The sequence below is a fragment of the Vanacampus margaritifer genome, chromosome 1 (genome assembly GCF_051991255.1).
Source record: "Vanacampus margaritifer isolate UIUO_Vmar chromosome 1, RoL_Vmar_1.0, whole genome shotgun sequence".
In the NCBI taxonomy this organism is placed as follows: Eukaryota; Metazoa; Chordata; class Actinopteri; order Syngnathiformes; family Syngnathidae; genus Vanacampus; species Vanacampus margaritifer.
Window position 1 is genome coordinate 30,876,748 of NC_135432.1, and position 22,703 is coordinate 30,899,450.

The 22,703-nt window shown below is 41.3% G+C and overlaps 1 protein-coding gene across 1 annotated transcript; it reads left to right on the forward strand.

Moving 5' to 3' along the window:
- The first annotated feature begins 958 nt into the window (after nt 1-958).
- Nucleotides 959-9,312, forward strand: wnt7ab (wingless-type MMTV integration site family, member 7Ab). Its single transcript, XM_077547831.1, has 4 exons — nt 959-1,276; nt 1,646-1,872; nt 4,901-5,172; nt 8,025-9,312. Exons 1-4 carry the CDS (start codon nt 1,206-1,208, stop codon nt 8,505-8,507), a joined length of 1,053 nt encoding a protein of 350 aa, XP_077403957.1. The 5' UTR covers nt 959-1,205; the 3' UTR covers nt 8,508-9,312.
- The last annotated feature ends 13,391 nt before the right edge of the window (nt 9,313-22,703 follow it).

The following is a 22,703-nucleotide window of genomic DNA, read 5'->3' on the forward strand; positions in this document are numbered from 1 at the left end:
AGTACAATATATTGGCATTTAATCTACTGTACTGTATTTAGATAGAATTGCTATTTAACTTGTATGTGCATCACTGTACATTTTAATTGAACCATAATTTTCTTTGCTTTTATTAGAGCGCCGTGTTAATGTTCAAACTGTACATAGCACACACATAATGTTACAGGCATACAATAATACGAAATACTGTATACTTTTAAGGAAGAACCTCTAGAGCAGACCTGTCATACTCATTTTCGTCATGGGCCACATCATAGTTAGGGTTTCCTTCAGATGGTCTTTCTGACTGTGAACCCAAATCAATGTATGATTGCCTCGTATTACAAATCCATCCACTTTAAATGCCATACCACTTATCCTGTTCAGCACATTGTCGAATAGCTATTTTTGAAATAAGAGACCAGGACCAAGAGGCCAGGCCTGTTTCTTTAATTTCATGACATTTATTATAAAAGCGGAATTGGGAACAAAACATGCTTGCAATATCTCAACGTTTTTAAAAGTGCAGACAATTTGCAATTTTACATAAGTCGATAATTTGCTTGGGCAGGCCACATAAAATTATTTGGATCTGGCCCCCGGGCCTTGAGTTTGACACCTGTGCTCTAGAAGCAGCTGCCTCTTTTGATGAACACTTGAGCCAACTAACCTACTGTTAATTAAACGTTAGTCATCACAGTGTTTTCCCCCATCATGGAACAACATTCAAATTTCAAATGTGTTGTTATCAGGCCCCTGAACATGAATCCAACACCTGAACGTCCTGTTTTGAGAGAGAGAGAGAGAGAGAGAGAGAGAGAGAGAGAGAGAGAGAGAGAGAGAGAGAGAGAGAGAGAGAGAGAGAGAGAGAATTCTTCCGTGGGGCCCCATGCAAGTCTCCCGCAGCCACGCCCACGAAGATGAGCGAGATATAAAGAAGAGACCTGCTGGTAGCACAAGAACTGTGAGAACTACACCATCGCACTTGTTCCCCACCTGAAGCTTACCTGTGTTGACATCATCATCGCAATGACAACAGGCCCGGGCGACAGGGGGGCCACCTAAAGGGATTTTGGCTCGATTTGGCAATTTAAGTGTTTTCTTCTTCAATGTTTTACCCGCTTGTGGACTTCCCTGTGGAGTTACCTGTGCTGTGATCGAACGGAGACTAAGCGAATCGAGTTCAACCTCAGCTCCAGCAGTCATTGCATGACAGTGAGGCCGCAATGAGTCGGAGAACTCGACGCTGGATTTTAAGAGTTTTACTTTGTCTGGGAATTGTTTACCTGAAAATTGGGTGAGCTGCGCTTGTTTTTTTTATACGCGTCACGCTGTTGTTGGTTAATACCTGAGTGTTATTACGTGTTGAAAATCTTACTTTGTGCAACTGATTTGCAATTTACTGCAATCGGGATCCTTTTACCATTTGTTTTGCACGATATTGAAGAAGTAGTCTATAATGGCATTCCTTTCACCTGTTAAAGTTTTTTAGCAGCAAAGTCGTAGTTTTTCAAACTATAGTAATGTTGGTTTCAATAATCGTTTATGCATGAGTTTTGTCAATTTGTTTTGGTTATGGTAATTAATCAGGGAAAAGTTTGGAAGTTGCATTGCACCTGCCCCTTCAAGGTGAAACATCTGAGTCCACCTTTTTTTTCCTCCACAGGGGCTTCTCGTCAGTGGTGGCCCTCGGAGCGAGCATAATCTGTAACAAAATCCCCGGTTTGGCCCCGAGACAGCGGATTATCTGCCAGAGTCGCCCCGATGCCATTATCGTCATCGGAGAGGGCGCGCAAATGGGCATCAACGAGTGTCAGTTCCAGTTCAAAAACGGCCGCTGGAATTGCTCGGCCCTGGGCGAGAGGACCGTCTTCGGAAAAGAGTTGAAAGTGGGTATGTTGCTATCTGTTCATGTTTGTTAACAATAAGAAAATAGAATCCGTTTACTCGGTGCGCAATTGTGCGCGCCTTGCGTAAAGTTGTTTATTTTCCACGTGTTTGTGTGTGCATGCGCAGTTCAGCACCGCATTGAGCTGTATAATCAAACAAATTCTGGTTATAACATTGCTCAATGAAAGTGAAGAATAGTATAGGCTGTAGCCAATTGAAGCAGACAGCATCAAAATGCAATGAGTAGCTGGTGCACTTCATCTTTGCAACCGAAATTTAGAATTGAATTTATGGATGAATTTATTTTTATTTATTTATTATGTTAATCTAATTTATGCTTGCTTAGATAGTAAGTTCAAGTCTTTTTGGAAGTGTCAGCTGCACTCCAGGCTTTTTAGCCAGCGTGTATCTGGAGCCAACACTGTAACAAAGCTCTTGTGAATAGTTGCAGCCTTTCTTTTCATCCCAGGCCGAGTCTCTTGAGACACAGTTTCAGTGGTCTTTATCCCGTCTGCTGATGGGTGCTGCAGCTCCCACTGTAAGGGACGTAGATGTTACCACGGGTATAAGTTACAGTGAGGAAAGTACCATATTGGGAAAAAGTAGTTCGCTCGGATTGGATAATTGCTGTTGTCTGTTTTATATGAGACAGACAGCAAAACCAGATGACTCATTTATTATTGCTCGAGATCTCCAATTATTGGTGTCACTATAGAAATTTAACATAAGAAATATTTCGGGGGGGGGGGGGGGGGGGATACTCAGGTCACAAAAATGCCAAATCCATTTTTACACAATACTTAACTTGCACCATGACGCCATCTTGCCCGCTACTAGTGGAAAGAAAAGCTAATCCCGGTCATGCTGTCTGTCACTGGCGTTTGACAAGCTGTCCTTTTATGAATGAGTTGTTTTGGCCCATCAAGAGTGTCGGTGTTGGCATGAAAGCCGGCACCGCGTCCACGGCTTGGACAGGCATATCAAATAGATTTGTTTCACCGATCAGATTAGCCTAGAAGCCAAGTGGTACCCAATGGATGCCATTGTTGGTGCAAAGCTGAGCTGGGCTGTGTGGCTTGCAATTGTTCTCTTAAGGAGTGTGGATACTGAAAGGTGCATCGCTTTGCCATGATTGGCCCCGAAAGGCTGAAGAATAACCTTATTGAGGGAAGCTTATGGAGAAAGAAAAGGGACATTTTCACTACTAAATTTCAGTTCAGCCTTCTAAATATCTTACATCCCTCAGTACAATCTTTTAAATGCTCCTACTGTGTCTTTAAGAGGACGAAGGCACAAGAATTGCAGAAAAAAGGAATAACACTGCACTCAGATGTGACTGAGTGCACCGACACACCTTGTTTTTTGGCCCAGGGCCCATTTAGTCTGTAAAAATGTCAACATAATTTATGACTCGATATGAGTTTTTTTTCACCCCCTTTCTACCTTTTTTTCAAAGATAAAAAGGTGGCACAAAGCCAAGACATGCCAGCTGTATGTGGTGAGCTCGGTGGAAGGAGGACAAACAAATATTGATGGATATAATCTTCTGCTTCCAGTTAGCATTTCAGACATTCAAGCTCATATTTTTAATTTCCCATTGAAGTATTAAAAAAGAAAAGAAAAAAAAAGGTTCCTTCTCTTTGCACCATTTCATATTTTACCCCAAAACTGTTCGTCACAACCTGCCAGATTAACCTTTAGTTAATTGTCAATATTTCCCCGTGTGTAAATGATTTGTTCACTAGACTTGGTGGAGATAACGCCAGGATGGAGACGCTCGCGTCTTATGAGTTTACACAGAATGTGTCATTTCTGAATGGATCAATAGCTGTTCCTTTCCTGACAGCCCTCGTATTCATACTGCTTTGTTGACTAAACTGCCAGCAGCCATTTTGGTTCACGGGTAGGACAGTTTCCAGGTCAGATTTCAAAACACTGTAGCCCTTCAGTAATATGTCACTGAGACGATGATGTCAACCCACATACTGTTAATTGATAATCTCTTATCACTCTTTTAAAACTAACAACATACGTATAGTAGTTTGACATTGAAGAGATTGTGATGTTAGAATAATACACAGGACGTAAATCTGACATGTAGCGTAAATCTGACGCTATTTAGAGTAAATTTGACTCTCTTTAGAGTGGCACCAAAAGACTCAGTTTTAGAGTAATATTTACACTTGGAAGAGAGTAAAATAAAGAACTGAAAAACAAAAAGTAAAAGTCACTCAAGGGTTGAGAAATAAACTCACGACCTTCAGCTTGGGAGACTGCCACACTGCCACCTGAGCTATGCCCCTCCCACTGTTTGCTTATATCCAAGAGGAGACCAAAACCATCATTTTTGGTCTTGGAGTTACCAAGATCCTAGCTGACATGAGCGATATCGGCTGTTTCCCAAGCTTAAGGTTGTGAGTACGTTCTTCGATCCAAGAGTAAATATTACTCTAAAACAGAATCTATTTGGCCCCACTCTAAGAGTCAAATTTACTCTACAGAATTTACTGTGTAAGTAGCCTTAGTGGTCCATATATCAGTGGTACAAATATTGATGCACACATGATGGAAATTTATGTTGTATTGTTATGTTCATCTGAATTGAATTCAGTGGTTAAAATAATAAAATACAACACAAACAAGTACAAATCAACTAAACAAAACCTAATTGAGTTGATCTTGTACATTTATTGGCTTCAATTCTTCATTTCTGACCTTTTCTGTCCCTTCCTTTTCCTTCAGATCAAAGTTGATTGGACATTTAAAACATATTGTCCAAGACTATAATGCATTAAAAGGACAACATTTTCTTTACAATAACATTTTTTATGTGCCGCCGGGGTCAAGTAAAAACTAATCATGGCTCACCTGTTTTCTGAGTTTGGTCATGCTGAGACATTATATGTAATATACATAAAAATATATAACTATAAAAACGCCAGTGAATTACACTAAGGGGCGACCAGGAGCAAAATAAAAACAAAAGGAACACATTCCTCACTCTGATGCATTTTCTTCTGCGCTTGTTAAGGGAGTAAAGAAGCGGCCTTCACATACGCCATCATCGCAGCCGGCGTGGCCCACGCCATCACCGCCGCCTGCACGCAGGGCAACCTGAGCGACTGCAGCTGTGACAAAGAGAAGCAGGGTTTCTACAGCAGGGACCAAGGATGGAAGTGGGGAGGCTGCTCTGCGGACATCAGCTACGGCCTGGGCTTTTCCAAAGTCTTTATTGATGCCCGGGAGGTCAAGCAGAACGCAAGGACGCTCATGAACCTCCATAATAATGAGGTGGGACGCAAGGTAAGCTGCACACATCGCCAGAGTGGTTGCTCTTTTTTTTTGTGCGTGCTGATAATCGCAGTGACCTGGAAACTTCGGTCAAATAGTGGCGGAGGTGAGGTCTGCCAAAGATCTGCCCAACTCAAACAAGCAGTGGAATGAAGGTGGCTTTTAGGGGAAAGAACTGTCAAAGTGGGACGGATTGATTTCAACCCAGATGGCTGCACAGGAGACACATGGGCACTGTTCAAAAAGACATTATCCTTGTCCGTCGTTTGCTTCACCAGTTGGGCATTATACAATTACCTTCATTTCTAATGTCCCTCTACGATGATAAATCAGAAGCTTTGTGCTTGTTTGCGCACTACAAGACAGCAGCGATGAGTGGAATTCAATGGCCTCTTTCAATTCACTTTCAATTATTGGCAGTCATTTGATTCAGTGCCATTCGGAGACATGACTAAAATAATGATACACTTACATTTTCTGCAAGAAGCAAACAGAATTTGCAGCAAAGAGCGCCGAGACAGACAACAATTGTGCCACAGGATACAAAGAGGACAAACATAGCCTTCTCCTGCTCTTTTCAGCAGGCCGGCGCAGGGTGACAATGAGACTCCATTCGGTCTAAGAGGTTAAAGACCAAGTGGAGTGACGTGCCAAACAGCCAAAGAGGACCTGGTGAGGAATAAAAAGCAGCTTGGGCCAAGTTAACTCATATCCCCTCTTCCTTTCCCTGTGCCAAAAAAGCCTGATTCCCACAAGCGACACGTCCATGGCCTCGCCGCCTGAAAGAGCTGGCACACAATCGCCCCGAGCGGATCATTTTCTATGTGCGCGTCAGAGCCGTGAATCCAAATTGGCTTTTCTGGACAGCAAATTTGTCTTCCAGGAAACGTTGAGCAGCGTTTTTTGTTCTTTTTGCTAATAAAGGGGCTCTCTGTTTTGATAGCAATCCCCCCTCCTTTATTTATGCTAATCAAACACAGTGATGCTGAGCAGGAGCTCCCCTGGTCCAATCATCCAGACAAAGGCTGTCACAAGTGTTGGTCACACAACAATTGATGGATTAGGGCCGCTGAAGCCAGCAACTTTATGAAGTAATTGGAGTTTTAATGTTAGCGAGCACTTGCCATATCAAATACAAAACTCCCGCCATTACACGAGGCAACTCACTCACATTTCAGCTTGTTAACAAAATTCCTCTTTTAGCCAATAGCGCTCCTCATTGTCATCAGGTCGGGCTTTAGCAGTAATCCCAGTCACTCTACGCCTCCAATGCTCACTCTTGACATTTGTGTGTTGTGTGGTGACTACACACACAGGGGCTGACATCTGATACTTTATTTTGGCTTCTGTGTGTACGCTATAACGCAGCAATGTGATGGGCTTCCATTTAATCTCCAACTGCAGGCCGCTCGCTTGTCATGTTGTCACGGATTTGCATACGCAGCAAAATCAGTGTTAGATTAACACTGAGAGTGTTAAATTTAACACTAGAAAAGTGTTTCTATGTGTCCACGCTAATGAGTGTAAATCTGACACTTAACCAGTGTTACTCCAACACTGTATAGTGTTAAAATTTACACTGGTAAACACTTATGACTGTATTGCACTAGTGTCAGTGTTAAAAATTCAACTCAAACTACACTTCACTAACAAGTAGGGATTTCTCGATCACACATTTTTGGACCCAAGTTCTAGTCAACTCATTTTGAGATCAACCGATTCCTCATCCCGATCTGATACCTCAGCAAGAAAACACTTACCCCCCAAAAAAAGAAATACATTTTTTTTGTTTAACTGGTGAGTGGAGCAGTGGTTAAACTAAGTAAAACATTTAAACCCCCTTTTTTGGCACATGTATGAGTTACCCAACGGGCTATTATTAAGCAGTATATAAATTTTTCACAAGAGCCTTATGTTTGACAACTTACTGTAGCCGTTTTAAAGCGCGAAACAAGCCAACTTCACAATAAACAAAAGGCTGCATTTGAAGAGCAAGCAAGCAAAATTTTTTTAATCTAAAAAGCATATCCTGACTGGTCTGGACTCGCACAATCAGTCCGGGCGGGATTTGGCGACCCCGCGAAGGACGTCGCACCCTCTGGATTGGCACTAGGCTAGGCTAAGCTAGGCAGGGCGCCTCAGATGGATCCGCAGGGAGGAAACAAAACATGTCCGCAGCCGGAATAACTTATTACCATCTACTTCCAAATGCCTAACTTGTTTAGCCCCGCCGCTCGATGACATTATGCAAATAGTGTCACTAGAGCAAAGTGGTGCCATGCCTCACGCTATGTGTGGAAAAATGAAGTCTCACTCTGTGCCACCGCACAACTCCAGATTTGATAAAAAAAAATTATAAACAAATAACCTCATATATTGATCCGAGTCCTGATTGGAAGACAACATCCGATTCCAATCGAGCCAGCAACCACGTGATCAAGCCCGATTTCCGATCACGTGATCGGATCGGAACATCCCTACTAACAAGGCCATCACAACACTACACATTTTGACATCAGGAGAAAGTGTGGGTTCAGTATGTATCGTTACTGAAATGTCGACAGCGCGCTGCAAAATTGGAAAGTTTCTCCTTCACCGGAAATGAGGGTGGGGTCAATTTAACACTGAAAGTATAAGTTACACCCAACATCCACCCCAACATTCAAAGAAATTTACTCTGACAGTGTTACTTTTTATCCTAACAGTGTTAGTGCATTTTTGATCGAACAGTGGATATTTAACACTGAACACGAGTCGCTGTGTATTATCGACAGTCTGTCATTTTGGGGGTGCTTTTTGGCTGCTAAGTGGGCGCTTTATGGGGGTATTGTCATGGTTGCTAAGCATTTTTTTTGTCTTTCTAGGTCCTGGAGAAGAACATGCGACTGGAATGCAAGTGTCATGGAGTGTCGGGCTCCTGCACCACCAAAACCTGCTGGACTACACTTCCCAAGTTCCGCGAGCTTGGCTACATTCTCAAAGAGAAATATGCCCACGCAGTGCACGTGGAACCGGTCAAAGCCAGCCGCAACAAGCGCCCCAAATTCTTGAAGATCAAGAAGCCATATTCGTACCGGAAGCCCATGGATACAGACTTGGTGTACATTGACAAGTCACCTAACTACTGCGAGGCGGACACGGTGACGGGCAGCCTGGGGACACAAGGGCGGGTGTGCAACAAGACTATGATGCAGCACATCAGCGGTTGCGACTTGATGTGCTGCGGCCGCGGCTACAACACGCACCAGTACTCCAGAGTGTGGCAGTGCAACTGCAAGTTCTTGTGGTGCTGCTACGTGAAGTGCAACACGTGCAGTGAGAGGACAGAGGTGTACACGTGCAAATGAGAATATTTATTGGATGGTGCTAAACGTGCGCGTGGTAGTGAATGTGCTGGAAATGCCACTGGCGCTGTGGACATTGGGTTTGTTGGGCCAGACACTGTCAAGGGAAAAAACGGCACATTGCGTGCACACGTTGTGTGCAAGTGAAGCACAAAGACTTGCGACAAAGACTCCGAAATGGAATACGGCGCACGTGATGGCTGAGCCGTGCACACTGCTGTCTTTCACACTTGGGATAACTCAGCCATGTGGAATATTTAACATACTGTGTTTTATAGAACGGAGATAATTAATATTAATTTATTGGATAAGAACTACTGATTTTGTCCGTTATGGGTCACAAATAACTAAATGTTGGGAGGGCTTAGTTTATTAAGGGAACAGAAATTGTTAACACACTGGATTTGAGTCCACCTGGAATCAAGCAGTCATATTAACTTGTGACCCACTTGTGTCTTCCCTCTGTTTGCTGCTAGTCCCGAGAATCCCTTTTTTTTCTTTTTTTTTTAGGTCAGAGCTTCAAGAACACGGAAACATTTTCCACTTTTGCTAAATATTGGTTCATAGAGTATATTTTGTAAGAGCCTATTTTTGTATGGATGTCTTATTTATATCTGTTGCATAATATTCAACATTAAGCTCGGACACCTGTCTGTAAAAAGCTGATCTATGTAAGTTTGCCCCTGTCACTGCCATGGTTGTGTAGTGTGAGTTATAGAAGCTGTTTCTGTCTGTCTGTTGTTTACTGCGTTTCATGACTACTACTGATGGAATACAGGAACAGAATAACACCAACAATGCATGACTTCATTTTGTTGATAATACGGAATTCTGGTTAATATTGCATTAGTGGAATATGAGTTAAGCAGCAAAATCCAGCAGTTTTTACCAAATCAGACGGCGGCCATTTTGCCACTAGCTGTTTAGTGAAAATAACATCACAGTTGTTCAGGTCTCGGGTAACAACCAATCACAACTCAGCTACAGATAACAGGTGAGCTGTGATTAGTTGTTGCCTGAGCCCTGAGCAACTGCAATGTCATCTTCAAGTGGCAGACAGCAAGTGGCAAAATGGCCGCCCCCTGAGATGGATAAAAACGGCTGGATTTTGCTGCATAACTCATATTTCACGAATGTAATATTAATCAGAATGTCATGTTTAGACTAGTGAGGTCACATATAACATATTACTGTCAAGAAATGTTTAAGGTTGACTTTACCTTTAAAGCAATGTAACAATCTCACCGTAAAATGTTAGCTTCAGGTTTCATAGGGTACGCAATCTACGTATCATGTTGGTTGGTAGAGTAGCCAGGACAGTCTCATATTGTGTTATAGCATCATTACTATACTTATACTCTGAGTTATGCACAGTACTTGTATAAACTATGCAGCACAATATAATCACTTTTCTCCCCCTCAAATTCTTTATCAAGAGCAACAAAAAAGTCATCATGCACCCTACATTAAGAGCAGCATTAGTGCTAATCTCTATCTAATAATTCAACTTTCATTACAAACATGACCAATCACTCATTAAATAGTGATCAATTGAGCTTTAATAATTAGTTTAGCTTTCACTTGAAGGCAGAAGTTAATTATTAATCCTCCTCGGTCACTCTGATATCACCATCATGATAAATCATCGTATCTCGCTATGTCTATTGTGTACAATGGGGACGGAAGAAAGAGTTGTCCTGTGAGAGGGGAAAGTTATTCAGTCTTAATTGAGGGCCCATTTTGCAGACTGGGAAGTGGTTGAACGTGTTGGAGTAGAAGAAGTGTTTGTGCTCTAATAGCAGGGTACCGGCGTAATTGATGAGACTGGTTGGGCCGACTGTCACAGTGATGGCTTGCTCAGTTGGGGGAGTGGGAGCTGTCAAGTGATAGATGACTAGCACATCTGCTTCATTCACTTCTGGGCGACTCGTTGCTACAACAACCTGAGCGGTGCTCAGAAAATGCGGGGCAGTCTCCAAGAGAGGCCGGCCGACGCTTCAGGGAAATGTTAACGATGCCGGAGCCCACGGTCATTACGGATTCCACTCTCATCGGCATGGGAGTGGAACAGAGACGGACTTAAGGTCTTGATGGAAAACCTGCTCCCGGACATTTTCTAGGACAGATGAATGGAGCGCATAAAGGTTTCACTTTTGTTTCATTTCTTTGCAATTTCCTCTGGTTAATTTACACTATTTTAGCCATATCATGTGTCAGTGCTAATCTGCCCAGGAGAAAGAAAGATGGAAACAATAACGAAGGCTTGTCACTTTTGACAAAAGCCTTTCATGATGTTCATACAAAAGGCTCATGTCGGAGCAGGAAGCCGCTCAAAAAGCTCAGGTTGAACCTAACGATTTCCTTGCATGCATCACATTACCCCATGAACATACACATCTGAATCTTTTGTAAGCGCTCACTTACTTGCAGTGTTCAAAATGTAGGAATGTGAGCATTAAGAATGTTTATTGCAGAAGGGTGTTGCTATAATACCTCAAAATAACAGCCTTCAAAAGATTTTACACTCATTTGGTGTTATAGCGTAAGCTACATTGTTATCCATTGTTTTCCTTGAGTTTAATAGTGGACGACACAATTCTGTAATTTTAACAACCACAATAACGGCAACTGTTGTAACTATATCTAACTTGGAAATGATGTAATTGGGACATGTTTGGTACTGGCTCTCATGTGCTAGCTGAAAACGGTGCCAAAAGTGATACCTAGCTGGCCTACATTATCTAACTAACTACACATCAGGTAGCTTGTTTAAAGAAACTTAATTGTTGTACTTATAAATTAGAATTACTTAATGTATTGATGGTGCACTGCTTGCTAGGTACTGTAGTCCTCGAGTTGTGTGAGAAGCAAGCACCAGTCTAGAGTTACTGGTACTTTTCAGAGTTGCATTCAGTGCTGTTTAAAAATGATTTCCAAATGCACTAGCCAATTAATTGAACTAACTACATTTGGGTTAGCGTTTCAACAAATATACTTTTTGATGAATTACATCTCACTGCTTACATTATCTTGAATGTGGTGTTCTAAAGTTACAGAGCACTTTTGTACCTTTTAAAATTCTTCTAATCCTTAATAATCCTAACGATTTCCACTGTCAAACCATCAATAGTAATCTGCCATAAATAAAAACCCTGTGGTTAAGTACCAACGATGCACCTGCTGTGTATTCCAGCTGCACAAAATAGAAACCACATAAAGGCCGCAGAGGCTTGATCCCCACAAAATACCACTTCTTTTGATATTACATGCCCTGCGCAATCACTGACATGCTAATTATAACGTGAACACTGTTTTTCCAAAAACAGGATCGCGTCCATGCCAAGATGCTCAAGGGTGTGTAATATGTATGTTGCTTTGAGGTTTGGTTACGTTCCCCTTTGGAGTTGTGTTTGTCAAAACACGCTCACTTTTGGAAGTGGTGAGCAGAGTTATGCTTGGTTTAGCCATGATCTCGCAGATGCTAAATGTTAAAACACACAAAGCTGCCCTGACATTATGAGGATGCATCTGTGATCTGATTTAATTGACCGCTCACGTGTCAACATCCGCCAACTCTTCAATCAAACAAGTAGAAGGCATTAAAGACAATAATTTGAAGGAATGGAGGCGGAGCCAGAAACGTGCGCTCACATTTCTTTCTCCACTTCGCTCTCTCTGGCCATAAATCTCGTGACACATGATTATGTCAGTCATACTTTTGTCTTGCCTCTGGTTGAGACATGCACAAGCACCTGAGCACGGCACAGTAAATTGCAGAGCACAAAGTTGTCTTTATGTGATTCCAGAGATACTGTGAGGAGCTGCAGGAGCTCATTCATGCACTCTCTTAACAGCACGGTGTTTGAGGCTCGGAGATGGAAGCCAGAGATAGTCGACAATCTGCACTCCCAACAAGAGAGTCGCACAAGGCCTCGCAAGGTCTATCTGACTTCCCATGCTCTATCTGATTTTTGCATGTAAACACAGTGGTCAAATAGCTTCAAGGTATTGTCAGTGGCATTAAGGCACCTACAAAGAGCTCTGTGGGGGGATTGTGTAGGAGCTTTTCATAATGATTTGAAGCAACATACCAGTCCTGTTGTGCAGCCTTTGAAAGCTCTGAAAACGAGCAAAACTTAAGAAATGAAATGAGAACTTGGACTGTGTTCAAGTCCCCATTTGGTGGCGTATCTTCACATGATATGTTATACTGATCCCTTTAATTCATTAATTTAGCAGGGTTAAGTAAGGAGGGCTCTCATACCTGCCCCCCTCCGCAGGACGTCACCTGAGCTAAGCTTACAGTAATCCTCCAATGTCTCCGGCGTCATGACACGGGATGTTTAGAATAAAAACACCAAACTCACTACAGACCTCTGCAGATGCTTATAGGCAACATCACTGACCGTCATCAGACGTCGTAGCAGTCAGACACCCACATTCCTATGCTCAATGGACAGTTCTTGTTGCCTTTCAAGGATTTAGTGATCCTCTTCATCGTTGGTCGCTCAAAAAAGGTTGTTTTTGGCTAAAAATAAATAAATAAACAAATAAACCATCCTGTCTACAAATCTATATCGTCCTGTGGCTTTTCTTTTTTAAGACAAAAAAAGGTTGTGCTTTGACCTAGACTAGTTTCGGCGACGACTGCCACATTCGCCGAAACTAATCAAGGTAAAGCACAACCTTTTTTTGTCTTAAAAAAGAAAAAACACAGGACGAAGTTCGCTTTTATCGAGAGACCCTAAGTAAGTGTGGATTTTTACAAAAATCATTTTAATATAGCAGAACCTCTGGTGTCGAACTATAATGAAGGAAGTTACGCTGGTTGACCTCCGGAACAATTGGAAGTCGAAAAACTCTGTTCCAGGGTCAAACTGGCACCATTTAAAAAAAACATTTGAGTTATTTACAGTACAATACGGTGCTTTTGCAGTGATGCAGGAGGCAAGAGTCAACAATAAAAAGGTGCACAAACAAGTTGCAGGGAGAGAAAACACTCGACATACGTGTACTTTCCTGATGGTGTCATAGCTTCCAGGCTGCAGTCTTTTGGCTGAGCAGTTCAGAGGGAGTTGCAATGAATTCTCTCCTCTAGCATCTTACAACCTGTCCGGACATGCTCCAAATGTATCATTGCAAAAACCCATGAAACAATTTGAGCTGGTGCTGCCAGTTTAAATAACTAAACCATGTGGTCAGGGCTATTATATCATTAATCTTCTGCCTTTGCTCCACTCATGCCTTGCCAAGATGTGGGAACACCCTCACTTTCAACCCAAAGACGTAAAGAGATACCTGAAAGTGCTCCTTTTGATATGTATCCCGCAATGCTGGTGACCAAAGTGTTTTGAAGTGAGCGCCACAAACCTTTTCAAGCATGTTATCACCCTTTCATTTCCCGACGCTGAATCAAGAGGCAACAAACAGAACATGTGCTCTGTCCAAGCACCTGGGGACTTCAAACTGAGGCCCTGTAACGTGAATGATTGAAATGTTGTATGAACTTAAGTTTTCTGAATGCCAGTAAATAACAGTCAGTGTTGGCTGTAAACAAAGATGGCGGACAGGTGATATCTCAGGTCATTCCTAAAGTAATTTCCACTGAGGACTCTTCATGTACCGTGCCCTGAAAGGCCTCCAAGTCACTGAGGTCATTCGGTGACAGTTGCAGATGAGGCCGTGACAGTGCTAGATGATCCTGCAGTTCAGCACCGGGGCAAAGGTTTGTCTGTAGGGCAGGGACGCACAGCTGGATGCTCAGCTCTGAGGTCAGCTTCAGTGATGGTAATGAGATAAAGAATAGCACAAAAGGGAAACGGCATAAAGAAAGCAACACAATCAAGAGACGCTCACTTTCACTAAGTCTTTAATGATTTTAAAGAGCCTCTACACCTACAGTATGTTGATTTATGGTTATTGTTTGTTATATTGCCGTGAAGACAGACAAATGACATTATGGCACCCATTCATTAACAAGTGTCTTCTTTCATCACCGTCTTCATTCTTAAGAGAAAGTTGGAAAGTTATTTGATTTTGGAAGCAGCAAAGTGCATTTCTCTTGGAGAACTAAGGTAATATGATTATCGATACCTTTCACCCTCTAAAGACTGAAGTCAAGACTATATAAGGACCAACAATGAGCTTCTGTCCTCTCATCTGGGTGAAATCGTACCATTTTACACATTGGCCGTCTAAGCTCTTTTCTGCCTTTTTACCGGCACGGTGTCCTAAGGTACCCATGTGTGTGTATAGGTTGACATTTTTACAGGAATCCAGTGGTCACAGGAACCCCCGCAGGCTTCCCACAGATGAAGAGTTGACCTTAATTCACAGGATTGGGATGGTACAGAATAAAAAATTTACAGGGATTGATTTTTCTACTTGAACGCCGAACCTGAGAAACAAACTAGCTTAGCGCTAGCTAGCATGAGGCTAGTAGCAATGTAGATGAATTTAAGATGACACAAAAGAGAAAAAAACATAGTGAGTTATTTTAAACTAAAAATGTTAACCTTTCCATATGTTGATACACTCGTCAACGCCCAATACATTACCGACTTCCTCCTCCATTCCAAAAACAATGCGTGTTCATCAACTCTAGAATTGTCCTTCGGTGTGAATGTGAGTGTGAATGGTTGTTTTGGTGAAAGTAACCCGAATGTAACACAACAGTAGTTAACACGAGAAGACAGAATGATGTCAAAACAGCATCAGGTAACGCAACCATCTCCACCTACAGTTAGTAAGCGGTACGAGTAATAAGAGTCCATCTTGTAGCTTTCAACACTGGACATTAAGAATATGCATTATTTCTCTTGAATATGACGTTTGTGATGGACTGCCTTGCTGATTGAGAAATAAAACGGGAAACAGAGTGAGAATGTGACAGGGTTGTCAGTAGCCTAATGACAGGTTTATCTTGAAGGGAGACAGAGACAAACATTACCTCAGAGCTTCAGCAGACTTGCTGTACACCCCAAAGACAGTGTCAGCTCACCAAGTCTGTACTGATTTGTCCTCGGGGTAATTCCTTTCTACTAATGTCCCTCTCTGAGCAGCCTGTAGTTGTCAGTGTTGGGTCATCATTTGTAATTGTGTGTCCTAATACAATAGCAGCAAAGTGAATGTATGTGTATATAGGCAGCGAAAATAAAAATTAGGAACATACACACTAAGAAATATATATGCTCACAGGTTCTAGTGAGTTCTACTGTACATTATAGGAAAGACTCGCCCCTCCTTTCAAAGGCTTTGTCAGAGCCAGTCGGGCAAGTTTTCGGTAGTTGCCTGAAAAATGGCTTCGCTCAGGGGTCTTAGCCACACTAATTTTTTTTGGGTGTGTGCACACAGTCAAGATTACTTCGTATACTGGAACACAATCAACAGTTAATTATTTTGAAGTGTCAACATTGTGAATGGGAACAGCTGCCGTGCCACATCCAAGGCGTCTTTGCTCAGCGGTGAGCATTTTCGCAGCACATTGTATAAGTCTTTCATGATTAGTTTTAAATTGTGCGGGATTTTACCCTAAATCCTTGTGATCAATCAAAGGCTTTCAAAAACAAGCCCTGGGCGACACACTCAGGAAAAACCCTGCTAGGAGCAGATGTTCTATAGACCGATCCTTCCCTCTCTGAATGGATCCAAATGTAGTCAACAACATCAAGAGTTCGTCCCGCCCATTCAACAATCTAATTGAATCCCGCAATATGCTCCAAATCGACTCATCGGGGCGTGCGCTGATGCTGTCGGGGCTTTGATAGACTTGGGTGAGAGCGCAATCTGTCGAGATCCCGGAGGCCTGCCAGATGCGGCTGTATCAACACCTCTTTTATCACCTGAAGAGAGTCATCAAGGCAGCTATGACAGTAATTCAATCTGAGAGGGCCACACTGACAGAGAACTATCTTCCCAGCATGGATGAGTGCGATTGACTGACTGAGTGCACATGCTTAGATTTTGGTACCATGCACTTTCTTAACAGATTTCTCTCGGGTAACCCCGACTTAAAAGGCAAGCAGCACATTCCTTCACAGGTGTGTGCCAACCTGCGTAACCGTATTTGCACACACAAGATTCATGTGGAGGGTAAATTGCCACGGTCCGTGATGCTACTGTACCTCCTACAGTACATTAACAACCAGCAAGGTGATGATTTAACATCAAAACTGCAAATGTTCATTCTCTGGTTGGCTTAGGTAAACAAAAGTTCATTCTGATTAAACATGTCAAGAACAGTCGAGAGTTGACTCGAAAGCAATAATCGTCTAATCAAGTGCTTAAAGACAACTTTTTTTTAATAGTCTTATGTTGTCTTTTAATTTTTGTTTGGGTAAGTATAAGTGCCCTCATATTTAGCTAGGCTAGACTAAAAATGTTAATTATGACTAGACCTGCTAATTAAAATTGTGGTAAACGTCTTTACTTTCCTATTCCATATTGTTTGTACAGGCATACCTGTTGTTATGAGAATGTCTCAACCTCACCTCACGTGATGATTATGACAAATTTTACTCTTCTGCTGAATGAAAAAAAAAGTGGTTACAATTTTACATTACATTTTACAATATTTATAACACTCCACAACAGTAGGGGGTAGCATTTCAGAGATATTTGGGCTATGTACAGTTACAAGAAAGACCATAATACGAAATTTTTTGTTATTTTTGTTATTGATATTATTATTTGGGGGCATTTTGCCATTCATGGACAGGGCAGCTAAAGAGTAGACAGAAAGAGGGAAAGAGAGGGAACGCATGATATTTGGTTATGTTTTTAAAAAAATATATATGTTGTTGGACTCTAATAGGGTAAGGCGTTTAAAAGAGTCATGTCTTTATTGTACAAATTAATTCTCAAAATAAGCTAAAATAATATCAAAGTCATTTATACAAGTAAATGACAATGCGTGTTAAAACCATATGCCATCCATTTTCTGCTGCGCTTGTCCTCATAGAGTTGTAGGTGAGATGGACCTATCCTCGCTGATGGACTCTGGACAGGTCTCCAGCCAGTCCAAGGGCAAGTATAGACATACAACCATTCACACTCGTGCTTATGGGCAATCTAGAGTGTACAAGTAAATTAACCTGTCTGTTTTTGGAGTGTGGGAGTAAATCTGAGTACCCGGAGAAAAACCACCAGGCAAATAAAATAATTATTCTGAAGAAAATACAGAGACATAATAGGATACACAGGGAAATCGTTTACAATATCTGTAATCTGTACGTGGCAGCCAGTGAAAAGCCACGCTTGAACTCACTGAGTGAACATTCAATTCAATCATTAAAAGAAAATACACATTGTAATAAATAAACTTGAGAACACACAATAATGTCTTATGAAATGGTATTTAAAATGACACGTAAAAAGCAAAAGCATCCAACTTTCTAGTTTCCAGTCATTCTACAAGTAAATACATTTCAAAATCTCACAAAGAGATAAAACAACGAAAAATACAAACATACCGCTGTCACGACAGATCAGTCAGCATGTGAAAACTCACTCACAATTCCATACTTGATCTTCAAAATTGGAAGTAAAACAGTACACTTTCTATTTGGAGGTGCTACTGATTTGGTTAGCAATATAGGGTTAGGTTGTCAATGTGAATATGTGAACAATAGGGCCTATAAACTGAGTTCATTACAGTTACTTTACGTTTTATTCTTGAAGGAAAAAAGTGAAGTGTCTATTTGGGACAGGTGATAACTTAAGTTCATTATGCAACAACAATTAAATTAACCAATTTGAAGCAACATCTAGAAAACTTTTGAGTGCCAGTACTATCATAATGCCCGGCAGTGTTCACGAAAAATAATAATATTGCATGTAACATTATGCAGTTTAAACATTAACACTGTGACTAAATAAAGGAAAGTTGTACCCCAAAAAAGGTTAAATACAACAGAACTTTACTTGGGCAGTGATTCTTTCAAGTGCCACACTTTGAGAATCACTGATTTAGACAAATCATCCTCTAACCTGTATTTACGCTATTATGAATGTCAGTCAATTGAATGGAACATAGACAAAAAAACAACAACAAATGAATAAATAACATTCACACCTGTAAATTTAGTATCAGCTAACAGGCAAGTTTTTGGAATGTGGGAGGAAGCTTAATTAAGTATCTGAGAAAACCCAATGAAGCACAGAGAACATGCAAACCATACACAGGAAGGCCACAGCTGAAATTCGGACCCCTAACCTGAACTGTGAGGCAGGTCTGCTACACACTACGTCGTGCTGCCTGCTGGACATTCTACTGTCATTAAATGAAGTGCAAATACAGATGTATGTCCACTTACTCTATTTAAGGATTGTTGTGCTTCTCGTAGACTGGCAGCCTTGTGGGAATCCCGAGACAAATCCCAAACATGCCACAGCAAAGTCTCAAGCCATTTCACGATCACACCGTGAAGGAGAAAAATGTGTTTTGAAATAACAAGCACTTGAAGCCAACTCATTACCTGCATGACATTGTTTCTTCCACGGCAAGCCTCAACTTTTCATCCTACAACTCATTGCTCACCCACAGAACATTTATTGCCCTCTATTATACCCACTCTAAGTGTAGACACTATTGCATCGCTGGTTTGAGGCAAGCCGTTTGTGTGGAATGCATTGCACCAACTGAGGAAATGTCATTGCAGAAGCACGCCAAATACTTCTGACCACAAATACAGTAGCTTAACAAGTGCAGCCTTCAACAGCATGAAACAACTGCGATGCTACTAAAGCCTAAGCTAAATGCTATTAATAGCACTTTAACTGTTATGTTTTGGTTTTGTAAGGGCTGGATTTTGTTTATTATGGTTGTGTTTGTTGTTTTTGTCTGTGGTTGGTGTTTGTCATGTGTTTCTGATTCCTCCCCTTGTCTCGTTATGTCTGATCACGTCCACCTGTGTGTTTCTTCCCTTCCCAATCGGTGCACTCTGCCTATTGGTGTGTCTCATTAGTGTTGGTGTATTTAGGCCCCGTCCAGACCGTTCCTCAAACAAATCTCGTACACACAGAAGCATTTCAAGACTTTTGTCAAAAGAAGAAGCTGAGGACGTTTAACGGCTGTAATGTATACGCCAAGTCTGGAGGGGCGCTGTAGCGCAGCCAGCCACAGAGAGTTAACGGAAAGCGTAGAAGAAGAATCAGCAAAGAAGACGAACACTTTTTTTTCTAACTTTATTGCAATCTACAAAAAAAAAACATGGCTTTGTATGTATCAAAACAACATGAAAAAGACAAACACAGGAGAAGTGACAATGGCGGGTGATTCAAATATAACACCGCTTGTTGAACGTGGGAATAAAGAAGCAAAATATTATGCTGCAAAAGCATAAGCAAGCTAAGGAGGCTGCGCAAAACGACTACGACACGACTACGACACGACTATCCGCCATTGTTGCTGACAGAATGACGGATTGCGCGCAGTCACGCGAGAATTGGCGCATACGTCATCAATGTGCGACAATGCGTCGTCATCGAGCTGCGACCATTACGTCATCACTGGAGGAGTATCCTGCATATGGTGTCCAGACGGACGCGTACGTGGCACGTTTTGAAATCTTTCCACTCTGGAGCCTGCTTTCAAAAGCCATCGTTTGGACGAACGGCCTAAATGGTAAGAAACTTGTGAGGATACATTGAAACTGATTTTCGTGTGGACGGGGCCTTAGTCTGTTGTGTTTGTCCAGTCTGTGTCGGTCCATTGTTATTTCCACATTTTGTCGTTTCTCTCATGTCTTGCCAGTTCTTTGTCATGCCACTTGAGTTTGCGTCCATTTAGAACTTTGTTGTTTTTGTTGTTTCCTGTCGGCACGTTGTGCACCCCCTTGTTTTTGTTTAATTAATAAAACCCTTTTGTTTTGGACTTTACCTCGGCCTCCTTGTAATTGGGTCCACATCTCAGACTCTACCACAAAACCGCGACATTAACAGACTCACAATTGCCAAAATGCTGCATCAGCATGTTTAAAGCAGCACTAAGAAGAATATTTTTTTCATTATAGTTGTAAAGCATAATATACTTTTAACCTTATGTGGTTCATATTCAGATCAGCAGTAATAAACATTTTGATCTTGGATATTGGAAATCAATCCTTTCTTCAGACATTTGTGCATCTCTCAGTAAGTAACATCCCTGACTTCATCTTGGTGGGTCCCGAGACAAGACCCTTCACGCTAAACGCCGAGACCTCGGATGAGCGATAGAGTCATATTGGCTGGAGATGTCGTCTGGGTCACCAAGTTCCCCGAACTCGGCTACTGGAACATCATTACATGAAGTGCACTACACCGTACCATGAACAATAACAATGTGGTAACATAATATGTGATGTTTATACTTTACTCCAAATTATTTGCTAAAATTGATCCATTATGACATCAGCTGCTGCGATGAACATCCTGACCTATTCCTGGTGAAGTCATATATCAAAATGGAGACTTGAATGTTTGCTGTTTAATTAAAAGCAGCAGTTTAGCATTTGCCAGTTGGCACGGGACACAAAGTACAACATATAGCTATGGGCGTGTCGTTACATGTGGAGGTATTGAGCCATAAATTAACAAAAATTAAGTAGATATGTGCCCGCAAGAATGAAATGAATGCTGTGGTTACCATTAATGTCTATACATAGGGGCATGGCCATCATTTCAGAAGTGAGAGGGTCATACATTTCTTCCAATCGAAGGGTCAAACCATTTCCCTTTATAACTTTAAAGCTGTAATATGTAGGTCACATTTTGTACTGCTGCTGTGCTCTTCCTTCAGTCCACACGTTTTGGCTATATGAGATGAACATTTTGTTTATTAGCACATAGCTGTAATTGAAATCTGTTTATGTTGTTTGTATTGTATTAATCTAATAATAACATTAAAAAAAAAAGTTTTATGCCATGGATAGTTGAGAAGGCACCTGAGCCGAGACTGCTGTGATAAGCAGAAAGTAAAAGAGGAGAATTGGGTGATGGTGAGGGAGGGGCTTTTATTGTCCATATTCGCAACACTTGTGTCTGCAGGAAAATCAAATCTAAAATCAAATCTAATGCAGCTGTTTGAGACCACAAAGATCTACATTCTCATCATGAGCACCTTTGAAATGATTTTAAGTCATCAGCTCTTGTGGGAACAAGTCTGAAGAGAACCCTTCCAGGAAGCCCATATTAGAGTCAATGAGGCAGAGAGGAAGAAAAACAGAGAAAACCTGCAGGTAAAAATCCAAATTGGTCCTGGATGAGTCGGCCATGCAAAAAGGAAAATGCGCCGTCATTAAATGGAAGAGGCGGAAAATGCAAATGCTCAGTTAAATGAGAGAAGTCATTGCACCTGGGACATGAGTCATGAATCATAATGAGCGTATTCAGCTTGACACACAGGAGGTAGCATCTGTGTAGCCACTTTCCTTCCTTTGCCACACAACCAAAGATGAGCGCTGAGTAAACAAAGAATCATGACAATGCAATCATAATTCAACAGCCCTGTCGCCATCGATATCACCCATTTTCCACCAGGGGGAGCTGTTTCCTCTTACCTCATGATGAGTCATCAAAACAAGACTCGCATCTCCATGCCTGCCTGTTGATGCTGATTCGACATATAACTACCACCTAAATTGATAGTATAGATTTTATATTTATTTAACTGCACCCAACAGCTGATTACATCAGATGGTTGTAACTCCAGCGAACAGTACAGGACTCCAGGAAGTAAGTCTGTCTATCTATCTATCTATCTATCTATCTATCTATCTATCTATCTATCTATCTATCTATCTATCTATCTATCTATCTATCTATCTATGAGGTGTGGTTGCTTTCAGTGACAGTTCGAAAACAGCATATGGCAATCAATAAATCAATCACCTAATAGCCTACATGCTTTTTAATTACACTAGGATATTTGCACTATTTATATAGAGCGTGCTTGTATTGTTTCTTTTTTTTTGTTCCCTTAGATTTATGGTATACAGGTAAAGTGTGTTGTAAATAAAATCTATTATTATTATTATTATTATTATTATTTTATTTTAGACACATCTATATGATGCAATTACAATTATCACATTACACCATCTACCAATACAATAGTGTCCATTTTGTTCAATTAATACATTGTGTCAATCAAAATATAAACGTTATTATCTTAGTGAGGCAGATTATTTCAAACGGATTATTTTTTTTCTTGCATGGTTTGAT

What these genes read in the sequence shown, in the direction of transcription:
- wnt7ab (XM_077547831.1), top strand. Translation starts at nt 1,206, where the DNA reads ATGAGTCGGAGAACTCGACGCTGGATTTTAAGAGTTTTACTTTGTCTG. An exon ending in ATTGTTTACCTGAAAATTGG is followed by an intron (nt 1,277 to 1,645) that starts GTGAGCTGCGCT and finishes TTTCCTCCACAG; the next exon opens with GGGCTTCTCGTCAGTGGTGG. An exon ending in ATAATGAGGTGGGACGCAAG is followed by an intron (nt 5,173 to 8,024) that starts GTAAGCTGCACA and finishes TTGTCTTTCTAG; the next exon opens with GTCCTGGAGAAGAACATGCG.